The 12,789-nt window shown below is 46.1% G+C and overlaps 2 protein-coding genes across 5 annotated transcripts in view; one reads left to right on the top strand and one right to left on the bottom strand.

Annotated features, from left to right (window-relative positions):
* Positions 1-10,793, bottom strand: part of LOC144132310 (uncharacterized) — a 115,355-nt gene extending 104,562 nt beyond the window's left edge. The window contains exon 1 of one of the 3 annotated variants that reach the window (XM_077664629.1): positions 10,531-10,793. Coding sequence is in view for 1 of the 3 variants with exons in the window: in XM_077664628.1 (XP_077520754.1) it covers positions 10,096-10,124 (29 nt within the window). In the remaining 2 variants the exon portion in view is untranslated. Of the gene's footprint in view, positions 1-10,095; positions 10,145-10,499 lie in introns of those variants that run through there. The other 2 variants (XM_077664630.1, XM_077664628.1) reach the window with 2 other exon arrangements.
* Positions 10,794-11,080: 287 nt separating this feature from the next.
* The window catches only part of LOC144132309 (BTB/POZ domain-containing protein KCTD3), a 175,348-nt gene continuing 173,639 nt past the window's right edge, over positions 11,081-12,789 (top strand). The window contains exon 1 of one of the 2 annotated variants that reach the window (XM_077664627.1): positions 11,081-11,449. Coding sequence is in view for 1 of the 2 variants with exons in the window: in XM_077664623.1 (XP_077520749.1) it covers positions 11,397-11,449 (53 nt within the window). In the remaining variant the exon portion in view is untranslated. The remainder of the gene's footprint in view (positions 11,450-12,789) is intronic. The other variant, XM_077664623.1, reaches the window with a different exon arrangement.

The raw sequence follows: 12,789 nt of genomic DNA, 5'->3' as shown, positions 1-12,789 counted from the left end.
TGGGAGCCTTCTTTATCACATTCTTAAAGAAGCAAAATGTGATAGCATTTAGGATGCCTGCTATAGTGTTTACAAAGAGTGTATAATGTTCTTATGATTTTCCTTTCAAAACTCCAGCTGAAACTAGTTCCATTGCTATTATATGCAATGCATGAGTCACCACCTTCTTGAATGTCCGAGTACCTTTCATTTAATTATCATGATATTATACTAAATCACACTAATCCACCTTAGTCCATTTTCTGGAATGGACCTACTTCAAAAATTTTGAGGGTCCTTTGGAATTTGGAGGGTGGGCCAACTCACAAATTTTGAGGGTCCTCATATATTCAGATTTGATGTGCATTGGTCCACTAGTTGTCACGTGGTGTTGATGATGCCCTGACACTCTCAATCGCATTGATGGATCATGGGGTCATACCACTACTGGCGCAGTGACGTACCACTGCCCGACAGGCAACTGCTTCAAACAGCCACCAGTGGGGCTGGCGAGATACAGGTTGCTCTTCCCCGAGCTCTTGTAAGGCTCATGCGCAGCACCACAGTGAACAGGTGGCAACTGCATTGAATTTGGCAATGGTGGGCAGTTTGTGATGACAATATGGTAGCGTGATCTGCATTGACCAAATGTAATTTCGTGACTGAGAAGCCAAAAATTTTTTGTGAGATCACAACAAAACAAACCAATTTTGATGAAGCCATCACGCTGGACAAAGTAGCAAGCAAAGGTAAAACAAAAAGAATGGATATATTTTTCGTGCTCACAAATGCAAGTGAAGCTTCCACAAGGCATGCAAACCACTGAGAAGGTGAGGAAGAGGACAAGACATAAAGGGAGCCCTGTGGTGCTACAACAATTTATCTCCAGTAAGCCGAAGAGCTCTGCAAAAGTCCATACAGCAGCCAATGTAATGAGAACGTTAATATGAGAGACAGTAGGGCACAGCAATGGGACATCCCGTCAGTAAGGATAGAGGAAGTAAAGGAAGCCTTACGAGCAATGCAAAGGGGAAAAGCAGCTGGTGAGGATCAGGTAACAACAGGTCTGTTGAAAAACGGAGGGGAGATTGTGCTAGAAAAACTAGCCACCCTGTATACGCAATGCTTTATGAACTCGACCGTACCAGAAGCTTGGAAGAATGCAAACATTATCTTAATTCATAAGAAAGGAGATGCTAAGGCCTTGGAGAACTAAAGACCAATCAGCTTAATGTCCGCTGCCTACAAAGTATTCACTAAGGTAATCGAGTCAGGGCAACCTTAGACATTAATCAACCGAATGATCAGGCAGGCTTTCATAAAGATATACAGCAATGGATCATATTCACCCTATCAATCAGGTGATAGAGAAATGCGCAGAATATAACCAACCAATATACTATATAGCCTTTACTGATTACAAGAAAGCATATGACTCAGTGGAGAACTCAGCAGCTATGCACGCATTTCAGAATCAGGGTGTAGAAGAGCCTTATGCGAAAATACTGGAAGATGTCTATAGCAACTGCACAGCTAACATAGCCCTTCATAAAGTCAGCAATAAAATTCCAATGAGGAAGGGTGTCAGGCAAGAAGACAAGATCTCGCCAATGCTATTCACCGCTTGTTTACAGGAGGTATTCCGAGGTCTCAATTGGGAACAGATGGAGATAAGAGCTAATGAAGAATATTCCAAATATTCTCAGTTTTCAAGTACATACCTCCTGAAAAGAAACACTTGTACAACAAGCTTCTTTGCCACAACAGCTCGGCTCCCGCGATCTACGGAGTTCCAAAAGTGCATAAGCCAGGTGTGCCACTGAGACCAATTGTGGACTACAGGCGCTCACCACTGTACAAACTGTCCCGTCATCTGCACGAAGTCCTTCGCCCACTAGTGGGAAAAACGACGACCTACGTTAAGGACTCTCGCCACTTTGTGAGAAAACTAAGGCAGACATCAACTGAAGACGAGGAAGTCATGGTTTCATTTGACGTGAAATCTATGTTCACGTGCGTCCCTGTGGACTTCGCAGTACAGTGCTGCAAGGAAACGCTTTCCGTAGATAGCTCATTGCCTTCAAGGACTCCGTTCGACGTGGACGACCTATGTTGTCTCTTGCGATTTTGTCTCGACAACACATATTTTGTTTTCAACGTAACTTTCTACAGGCAGCGCTTCGGCACAGCAATGGGAGCCTCTATCTCCGTTGTCTACGCCAACCTCGCATTAGAAGCCATTGAGAGAACAGCCATTTCCACGTTCCAACTGGCGCCAAAGTTGTTCCTATGCTATGTGGCCGACTGTTTCAGCATTATGCATCACGAAGATGTGCCGCCTTTTCTACTTCACCTAAATTCAATTCAGCCATCAGTACAATTTACTGTGGAAAAAGAAGCCAATGGAAAAATCCCTTTTCTTGATGTCCTCGTGCAGCGAAAAACAACCGTGCTTGAAACCTCAGTATATCGAAAACCGATGCACACTGGGAAGTACCTCAACTTCAGTCCGCACATCCAATTGGTCACAAGCGGTCAGTCGCCAACTCACTTTTTAATCGCGCTTTCACCTTATGCTCGAGCCAAAAAAACTCCACTGCGAAATCGACAAAGTGAAGCGAGACTTAAAAAACAATGGATATCCTCAACAGGTAATGAAAAGCCAAGAGCACTCCGCTCACACCTCCCGTCCTGGCCAAGAGCAGAAAAACCCAGAAGCCAAGCGAGTCAGCATTCTTTATGCTTCAGGGGTAAGCGAAGCACTTTCACACATTTTCAAAGGCTATGACGTGCACATTTCTCATGTGCCTACCAGCAAGTTAAAACAACAGCTGGTCCGGGTAAAAAATCGTCTAGATCTCTCAAGGTACCCGGACGTGGTATACAAGATACCTACGTGGTATGTGGCATACACATGGTATACGTGGTATAGAAGTCTGTGATGCCGCTTACATTGGCGAAACCAGAAACTTCAGACGCAGGCTAAGAGAGCATCAGAATGACGTCACGAACGGCCGCTCCACATCTAATGCGTTGGCGGAACACAGCGTATCAACCGGAAACACCATCGATTGGGACGAAGCATCAGTCATTGCCACAGAGAAAAGCTTATCATCGTGCCTTCTTTTAGAATCTTTTCATACACATAAAACGAAGCATGCTCTTAACAGGACACGTGGAAATGTTCCAGAGATCTACAATCGGACATTACGCAATTTTAACCGTACTTAAGCCACCGTCCTTCCATGCGGTGCTCTATGTGATCAAGGGACCCATACCGGCCACGAAACGTCGTGTTTCCTTTCTTCGTCGAAACTTTTGGTGAGTGTATGTTTATTTCTAGAATGTTCGCCCCTCGCCAGACAATATTCCGTCAAACTCTGGATTATGTTCCAAATATTCTGCGATTTGGTGATGACATTGCCTTCCTGAGCCACTCAGGAGGTGAACTGCAAATCATGATCAATGAGTTAGACAGATAGAGCAGAAAACTGGGTCTAAAAATTAACATGCAGAAAACCAAAGTAATGTTCAACAGTCTAGCAAGGTAACAGCAGTTCACAACTGGCAGCGAAGGGCTGGAAGTGGTAAAGGACTTAGGGCAGGTAGCGACAGCTGATCCAGATCATGAGAGGGAAATAACTAGAAGGATAAGAATGGGGTGGATCGCATATGGCAGGTTCTCTCAGATCATGAATGACAGTTTACCAATATCCCTAAAGAGAAAAGTGTACAACAGCTGAATCTTACCAGTACTCACCTACGGGGCAGAAACGTGGAGGCTAATGAAAAGGGTTCAGCTCAAGTTAAGGACAATGCAACGAGACAAAGAAAAATGATAGGTGTAAATTTAAGAGACCACAAGCGAGCAGAGTGGGTGAGAGAACAAACGTGGATTAATGACATCCTAGTTGAAATCAAGAGGAAGAAATGGGCTTGGGCAGGGCATGTAATGCGAATGCAAGATAACCGTTAGTCCTTAAGGGTAACGGAGTGGATTCCAAGAGAAGGCAAGCGTAGCAGGGGGTGGCAGAAAGTTAGGTGGGCAAATGGGAGGATGAGATTAAGAAGTTTACGGGCACACGGTGGGCACAGCTGGCAAAGGACAGGGTTAATTGGAGAGACATGGGAGAGTCCTTTGCCCTGCTGTTATTGGAAGACAAACACATACGAGAAAAGACTGGATTATGAAATGTGGGGTTTTAACATCCCGAAGTGACTTGGGCTATAAGGGACACCGAAGTGGCAGGCTCCAGACTAATTTATATCATTTGGGGTTCTTTAATGTGCACTAACACAGCACACTGGCGTTTTTGGATTTCACCTCAACAAAAATATAGCCGCTGCGGCTGGTATCGAAACCGCGACCTTGGGATCTGCAGCCGAATGCCAAACCCCGAGTCACCGCAGCGGGTGACACTTTGAGAATGAAAACTGCATGACTATCATAGCTGTACACACTCCTTTACCCTGCGCTTGTGCCGTGGCGTGAAGATAGCATCAAAAAAACTAACAATTATGCTTCTCTGGATAAGAGCACTGGACCGTAGTAATATACTAACACAAAACTGCTAAGGCAAACTAACTAACAATTCTAACCCTTCACGATAACCTACTGTCCCACTCACAGAAAAGTCTGGATCGTCCGGGACCATCTAAGTGATGCTACGTTTTTCGGCTTTCCCCTTTCCACAGACATAATTAATGACTAATCGGTCACGGTAATTGCTAATAGAGTCAGGGCAACCTTAGACTTCAATCAACCAAATGATCAGACAGGCTTTCGTAAAGAATATTCCACAATTCATTATATTCACACTTGCCTATAAAACTTTCATCCGTACGAACTTGAATACGCATCGGCAATATGGAGCCCCCATCATGCATATCTAATTAATATTTTGGAATCCATTCAGAATCGTGTGGCCCGTTACATCTTATCTGAGTACGACACTCGACTCAGCATACCTATATCAAAGCCTCCCTTGACCTTCAGCCACTGGAAATCAGACGAAAAATTGCAAAACTTTGTCTGTTTCATAAGCTATACTATCATTTTCCTTGTCGACCAAACACTCTATTATAGCCGGCATTACGAACTTCTCGCCACCATTTTAATTCAATGAGTGTTCAGCGTCTGCATGGTCACACTGATTCAGTTTTCAACAGGTCCTTTTTTCCCAGCACAATTGCAGCATGGAATGAATTACCCGAATCAATAGCCTCCGAGCGCAACGCACTTAAATTTAGGACTAAACTAGCTGCCCATCTCAACAAACAACAAAAAACTACAATGATTTCCTTTTTGGGTAATTTTTATTCTTTTAAGTTTATGTGACTGTGGTCACTGTTATGTTTTTGATAATATTGCACTTATACTGCTTATAGTTTGTTTCAGGAGTTCTTGAATTTTGCTTTGTTAAAACTTATGGTATCCTTGTACTGTTATTGTATGATAGTGCCTGTTCTCGTTTTTCTATTACTGACCATTGATACATGTTATCGATCCTACCCTGTTTTATGTAATACCCACATAGGGGCCTTTAAGGGATAATAAATGATGATCAATCAGGTGATAGAGAAATGCGCAGAATAGAACCAACCCCTATGTATAGCCATTATTGATTACAAGAAAGCAATTGACTCAGTGGAAACCTCAGGAGTCATACAGGCATTGCGGAATCAGGGTGTAGAGCCTGATGTCAAAATAGTGGAAGATATATATATAGCAACTGCACAGCTACAATAGTCCTCCATAAAGTCAGTAATAAAACTTCAATAAGGAAGGGCGTCAGGCAAGGAGACACGATCTCGCCAATGCTGTTCACCGCATGTTTACAGGAGGTATTTCGAGGTCTGAATTGGGAACAGTTGGGAATAAGAATAAATGGAGAATACCTAAATAATCTGCGATTTGCTGATGACATTGCCTTGCTGAGTCACTCAGGAGGTGAACTGCAAATCATGATCAATGAGTTAGACAGGCAGAGCAGATCGATGGGTCTAAAAATTAACATGCAGAAAACCAAGGTAATGTTCAACAGCCTAGCAAGGGAACAACAGTTCACAATTGGCAGCGAGAGCCTAGAAATTGTGGCGGAATACGTCTACTTAGGGCAGGTAGTGACAGCTGATCCGGATCATGTGAGTGAGATAACTAGAAGGATAAGAATGGGGTGGAGCACATATGGCAAATTCTCGCAGATCATGAGTGGCAGTTTACCAATTTCCCTCAAGAGGAAAGTGTACAACAGCATAATCTTACCGGTACTCACCTACGGGGCAGAAACGTGGAGGCTAACGAAAAGAGTTCAGCTTAAGCTAAGGACAACGCAGCGAGCCATGGAAAGAAAAATGATAGGTGTAACGTTAAGAGATCGGAAGCGGGCAGAGTGGGTGAGGGAACAAACACGGGTTAATGACATCCTAGTCGAAATCAAGAGAAAGAAATGGGCTTGGGCAGGGCATGCAATGCGAAGGCAAGATAACCGCTGGTCCTTAAGGGTAACGGAGTGGATTCCAAGAGAAAGTAAGCGTAGCAGGGGGCGGCAGAAGGTTAGGTGGGCAGATGAGATTAAGAAGTTTGCAGGCAAAGGGTGGATGCAGCTGGCAAAGGATAGGGTTAATTGGAGAGACATGGGAGAGGCCTTTGCCCTGCAGTGGGTGTAGTAAGGCTGATGATGATGATGATTATAGCTTGGATCATACGTAGGTTTCATATGCCAGTTTATTGGAGAGACATGGGAGAGGCCTTTGCCCTGGCTGTAGACAGGCTGATGACAATGATTTAACAAATAGATGATTGGCAAACTCTCCTAATTGGTCTTAATTACATCTCTGCCTGCGTTGATTGCTGGTTGGAAGTAAGTGTACCTATTCACTGCAAAAACCAGTACTTCTATTCTTTAGTTTCAAGACACAGCTCAGACTGGGACCACTAAACTGCCTCCCATCCTAACTTTTTTTTCACCACAATAGTTAAAGCCTGTGTTAAAGACTGATCATAATTGTAACATCTAATGGCTCTGATGTAACAGTATGTCGATGAATGCCCATTCAAGTAATTGTGTAGCAGAGACACTGCATGCTGAACAGAAAAACAACCGATTTTGATTTGTTCTATTAACGCATGCACTTCGCTCGGGTAAGCAGTATTAGATGTCTAGTCATCTGTGCAATCCACCTGACAACTTCTACCGCCATCCATCGGGCAAAAAAAAAACGAAAAAAAATTCCAGGCATGCATGCATTTCAAGTTCACACAACAAAAGTGCCCAAATGATCACAAAAACCTGGGTGTGCATGTGTACTTGGGATCACTGTATCATCTCGCAGTGGGATCACTGTATCATCTCGAAAATGTTACCCTTAATGCAAAGAACCAGCGATATTCCCTGTCCGGACTGCGATATTCCCTGTCACATGGACTGAAGTGTGGAATACCACCATTAGAAGTCTGCCAGCTTTTCGGACCTCTGCAACCTTCTACAGGACACTGGAAGCATGTATGCAAAATCTTGAAATCGGAGCTCTACCGGCAGGTCCGACACTTGAGGGAATGGATGCGACTTATGTGCCTTCAAGCCGGACAACCTTGGGCGGCTGCAGGTAGGCTTCGGGAGCATCTTCGTCTCGCTTCACTACTCACTGAAGCCTACTGGAATGACTTTCGGCGATTTCTGCCCAGGAAAAGGATACAAAAAGCAACTGGTACAGCTGTCACGTACCAGGGCGAAGCCTCTCTTCCCTCGGTTTTCGACGACATCCTGAAGCGCGGACCTAAGTTCTCCCTTGAACCAAGGTCCCGCAAGCACGAGCTTCTGGCAGTGGTTCACAGAGTGGCTGACAAGGCCCCTTTTGAGGAGAAAGCTCGTTGCGTCTCAGAGGGTGTTGACTGTCTCATGAGAACCTGGACGGGCCGACGTCAACCAAGCAGGGATCTGCGCCCTTTGGTCGCCCACTTCCAACAAGAAGGCCTCAGTCTCCTTCAAGCTGACAAGGAAGGTGAGTTCGCGGTGCTTCCCTCTTCCCTTTTTAAGACGAAAGCGGCCGAAGCTATAGAAAAGAACTTCAAAAAGGCAGAAGTAAAACCGTGCAAGGCCAAGGCGTTGGCCTTAAGGCTTCTCAATAGGTTGAATTTGGGCAGCATTGAGAAGCAAGTTCGTAAATGCCAGCAAGACTCCCTGCGTGTGTTCTTCACAGCAAAGACACATAAGCCTGACAACCCTTTCAGGGCGATCGTCACGGAAGAAGGTTCATGGCAAAAAGTGCTTTCAAACTACCTACAGTGTTCCTTCGAGGGCCTGGTGCCTGCGGATCCTTTTGTTGTGCAGGGTTCAATGAGCCTGGTGGAGTGCCTCAATCGCGGTTTCCCCGACGCTAATGCAGCCTTCTCGGTGGACATTGTGGACTTGTTTTATTCTGTGCCCCATGACGAACTTTTTATTGCTGTGCGCGAATTCATTGAAAGATCTGGGACAATTTCCTTCCAGAATAAGTGTGGCATCACTTTAGAATCCTTCCTCGAACTTTTAAAAGTGTACTTGAATTCTACGATAGCACAGCATAAAGATGAGTATGTTGTGCAAAAACATGGAATCTGTATCGGCTCCTGTGTTGCGCCGGTGCTGTGCAACATTTTTTTAGCAAAATTTGACTCGATGCTACAAAGATCTCTAAACGACACACGTGTTGTAAGGGTTTTTAGATATGTTGACGATTTTTTAGTAATTTTGAACTTAACCGAAACTGACCAGTTTACCCTTGTGGCAGACCAGATTTTAAATATTTTTAGCACTTGTTCTAAGAACTTGGTTTTTATGCATGAGATTCCTTCTGACAAGACCATTAGGTTCCTGGATTTAGAATTGACTTTTTTACCCAATCAACACGTGTGCTGGAAATATGCGCCCAGGTCTAAGAAGGCACTGTTGCCATATGATTTGGCCCATTCTAAGTTAGTGAAGCGCAGCATTGCAAATTTATGTTTTTTGAATGCCTTAAAGAAGAGTTGCCCTCATGTGATGCAGCAAAGTCTGGCGGAGCAGGTTGAACGGCTACAATGTTCTGGGTTTCCTCCTTCGGTTTTGCTGGCGGTGGCGGAATCCTTGGGGAAAAAACTGAAGTTATCTTCAAAGGATGCCAGGCCAGTAGAAGTGCCAACAAGAAAGTTGGAAGTCATGCCTTACTTCCACAAGACTTCACATGGTCTGAAAAAAGTGGCTCAGAAGTTTGGTGTCACTATGGCATTTTCTGCTCCTTGCAAACTGTCCGGTTTGTGCGCCCAAACCTTTGCAGACATGCGCAGAACTGGTGTTTGCAACACGAAACACCAGACTATGTTCACCACATGCGCAGTGGGCGTGGTGTATTCAATCTCATTGTCATGCGGGAAAATCTACATAGGCCAAACTGGAGCATGCTTGAATGAGTGCCTGAGGCAACATCGCACAACTCTGGGCACAGGCACAGGCAGCAATCTAGCCTTACATGTAAAGGACTGCAAATGTTCTAGTTTTCACATTGCCAGCATTATCGGGCGGGGGAAATCTAAACGTGAGCGTGAGCTATTGGAGGCATTCATGATCAGAAAGAATAAGCAGAAATGCGTCAGTGAGCCGTCTGTGATTATCACTGAAAAGGAGTACAAGTTTTTATTGTTATAGTAGGCATGTCATCATGTGGTGCGCGAAGTGTATTGTCTGTAGGGTGGGTGCGCAGGCAGGAAATTCTTTTAAAATGAGCGATTCTTCATCGCAATAAATCAGTTGTAAGTCCAGCGTTGTGGTGTGTGCCTCCTTTGTTCTTGTCTTGCGTCTATTTTCGCTGGTTCCTTTTCTATGCAATATGAACCAACTAGCCCAACAGTTTGCACTCCTCCCTGTCCGGAGCATCGGATGCTGCTCTGCCTCACGCATGTTTTCGTGTCACACACATGCTACGCTGCAGCTACTTAACTTGGGCGGCAGCCGACAAAAGCAGTCGTGCGCGCGTTATTGCGTAAAATCGCTGAATCTGGGTTAGCGCTGGTTCGTTCTTTCTACGCGGGGTCCGACCGGCGCGCGGCTTTGATTGAACGAGGTCAGCGACGCGCTGCACGGCGCGCACGACCGTCACCTTGGGTGGTGGAGTGGGGGGTACCACATCGTCGACAGCGAAGAATTGACAGCCGGGTATCAGGAGCTAGAAAGCTTGAAGCACCTCTGGACGGACCCCACGGAGTGATCGAGCAAGACGATCCACCGGAGCCAAGAACAATACCCTACTCGTACAAGAAGCAGGCATGCGTTTTTTTTTTTTTTATGCAAGCTTGCCCGAGTCGCTTTCGCGCATGTGACAGCTCACTGTTTACGTAACGGCACCGAACGCATCGATTCTCGAATCGACTAGGAGAGCGCACGCTTGCAACTGTAACGAGAAAAATGCCACCGCGTTCGGTCCAAGAGCGACGCACGCCCGGCCGATCGCTAGCAGCGGGGTCGAAAGCGTCAACACACGATTTAAACAGCGAGTTCGCTCACGAAAGGACGAAAGTCCATCCGATGCCGTTACCTCTCCACCTCAGTGCGCTCCGGGTGCCTTCAGACGACGTGACATGAGTAGCGCGCAGTCGCTGGCTCCAGCGCTTCCCAGGGCTCCGGTACAGCTGGTGACCACGCGGGCCCCCGACACCGGCTCAGCAAAGCACATCAAAAGCAATAGCGCCGAAAGCTGGAAACGAAAACGCACAGAGTCCGACTCTCAACGGCCAAAAGCCTAAACACTCGGAGCCAACTCGCTCTCGCAGGCCACGAGACAACGCGAACCATGAACATTGCGCGCAGTGTAGTGTAGGTAGCGAAGTTCTTTTCCGCTTACTACTTATGCACCCTCTGGCAACTGTTTCATAACACAAGCGCACAAGAGAAAAAAAACGTTCACAACAAACAAGAATACTTCTAGAAACATAAAGCCGTGCTATAAAAGAGTTTTCAAAATTTTATATTGGGTGGTAATTGAATAGAGCTGGAAGTATTTCCTAAAACTTCACAGCTCATCGATGGTGCTACCACCATTACCGCTATTGACTACCGCGCTACCAGCATTACGTGACCCTCAGCCTGGAGAAGCAAGTCCTCTTCCCTCCCTCTCTCCACCTTTTTGGATGTCATCTGTTTCGCTTGTCGCTTGTCGGGGGTTCTAGCAATAATCCGCCTTGGTTCTAGCGTGTAGCTTCGCCGTTTTACCGTTTCTGATAGTTTTGTGACTGCACCCACTCGATCCTGCGCCCCTTGGTGAGCTGTATTGGCGGCATGGCTGACAGGCCGCGTAGGAGCGGTGTCGACTGCTGCGCAGCGATGGGAAGTCTGTGATGTGCAGCTGACGGCGCTTCGCATCCGTTGACCTCTCGTGAACGGACGCTCTTCGTGCGTGCCGCGATGAGCCACCAACTGTCCGGCGACATCATTAACCTGAACGTCGGGGGAACGAGGTGAGCATCGGCGGGTGTGTCTCGGTGGTAGACGTGGAAAGTGCGCGGGGTCTTGTCAGTACGATAGCGTAGGCTCTGGGCGCATTGTCGTGCTTCGTTGGCCACTCAAACTTTCACTGGCTTGGCCCGTTCCGTCGAGGTTCATTCATGGAGTTTTACGCGCCTATCGATCACCCGTTGTGGAGACTCCTCCAAGCTGCAACCTATTTCCTGGGAGACTTCCGGGGCGACTTTGTCATCTCTGGAGCTTGTTTTGAACCACTTGTCGTTTAGCTGGTTCTGATCACACGGGGTCCCAGGATCCTCGCAAGTTCGTGAATGCAGGGCAGGGAGTTGAGACGCCGTTGTTAATTCTAGCGAACCTGTGAAACCACAGCGAATCAGAAGAAAACGCATTCCAGCAAATACAGTTAGGCTTTTAACAGCTCCGCAAAAATGCATGCAAAGTTGACGCTTGGCATATTGCCACGTTGTCTTCCACGCACTTGTCTAAAGAAGGCGGTATAACGTGTTCGTTTCTGTTAATTCCTACTGTCCAGCTTTTAACGCTCGCCATTTGTCTCATCTCTCTACTCTTATGGCTTCCTACAGCCTGACAGTTTTAGGGCATACGCTTTATATTCCAAGCTCTAGAGCGTTTTGCGCGTCTCCAGCCCCGGTGTTGGAACTTGTGTTATCTGGTCTTACCTTGCAGCGAGAGATGAGATTTCGTTTATGCCCATTGCATTGTGATCGAGCTGCCGTATATATTTATCGCATTGTCTAAAATGATGTCCCAGAGGAATATATTTTCTTTTTCCCCGTAGTTTGTCTGTTGTCTACTGACAACAGTCAAACAGTTTTGGGACTGAAGGCTGAAACAGGTTGCCAGTGAAGTTGAGGATAGAGGTCTAGTGAGAATCGCGAGATGAAGCAAGATGTGCACACTCATATAGTGTGCTTTTACGGGGTCATCTGGCCAATGACGTGCACATCTCGAGGAAGCCATCTGCGGCCTATTGCTTGATCAGAGTTCCTTGGACGCTTGTTTTGAAGGCAGTCCTTGTTGAATTAAATATTACGCCATGACGTGTGCCCTTCCAGTCAAAAAGGACCAGTAAGTACTGCCAGGAACTCATTTGGAACCAGTGTGATTCTACTAGGTTTCATTTCAGTATTCAACAGCCAATTGGTCTTTTTTGACAGGCATAGGGCTTAATGTATTGTAGTGCATGTGTTTAGTCATTGTGACGTCTATGCACTGTAACGAAGTCTCCCATTCAGTAGCCCAATTTCAAGTGGTCATCAGGTGTCTTTCTCTGGACATTTGATGACACTAGGCTTTCAAACATCACTGCTCC

This window comes from Amblyomma americanum, chromosome 5 (assembly GCF_052857255.1).
Source record: "Amblyomma americanum isolate KBUSLIRL-KWMA chromosome 5, ASM5285725v1, whole genome shotgun sequence".
Taxonomy (NCBI): Eukaryota; Metazoa; Arthropoda; class Arachnida; order Ixodida; family Ixodidae; genus Amblyomma; species Amblyomma americanum.
Note: the sequence above shows the minus strand (reverse complement) of the source record. Positions and strands in the feature narration are given on the sequence as shown.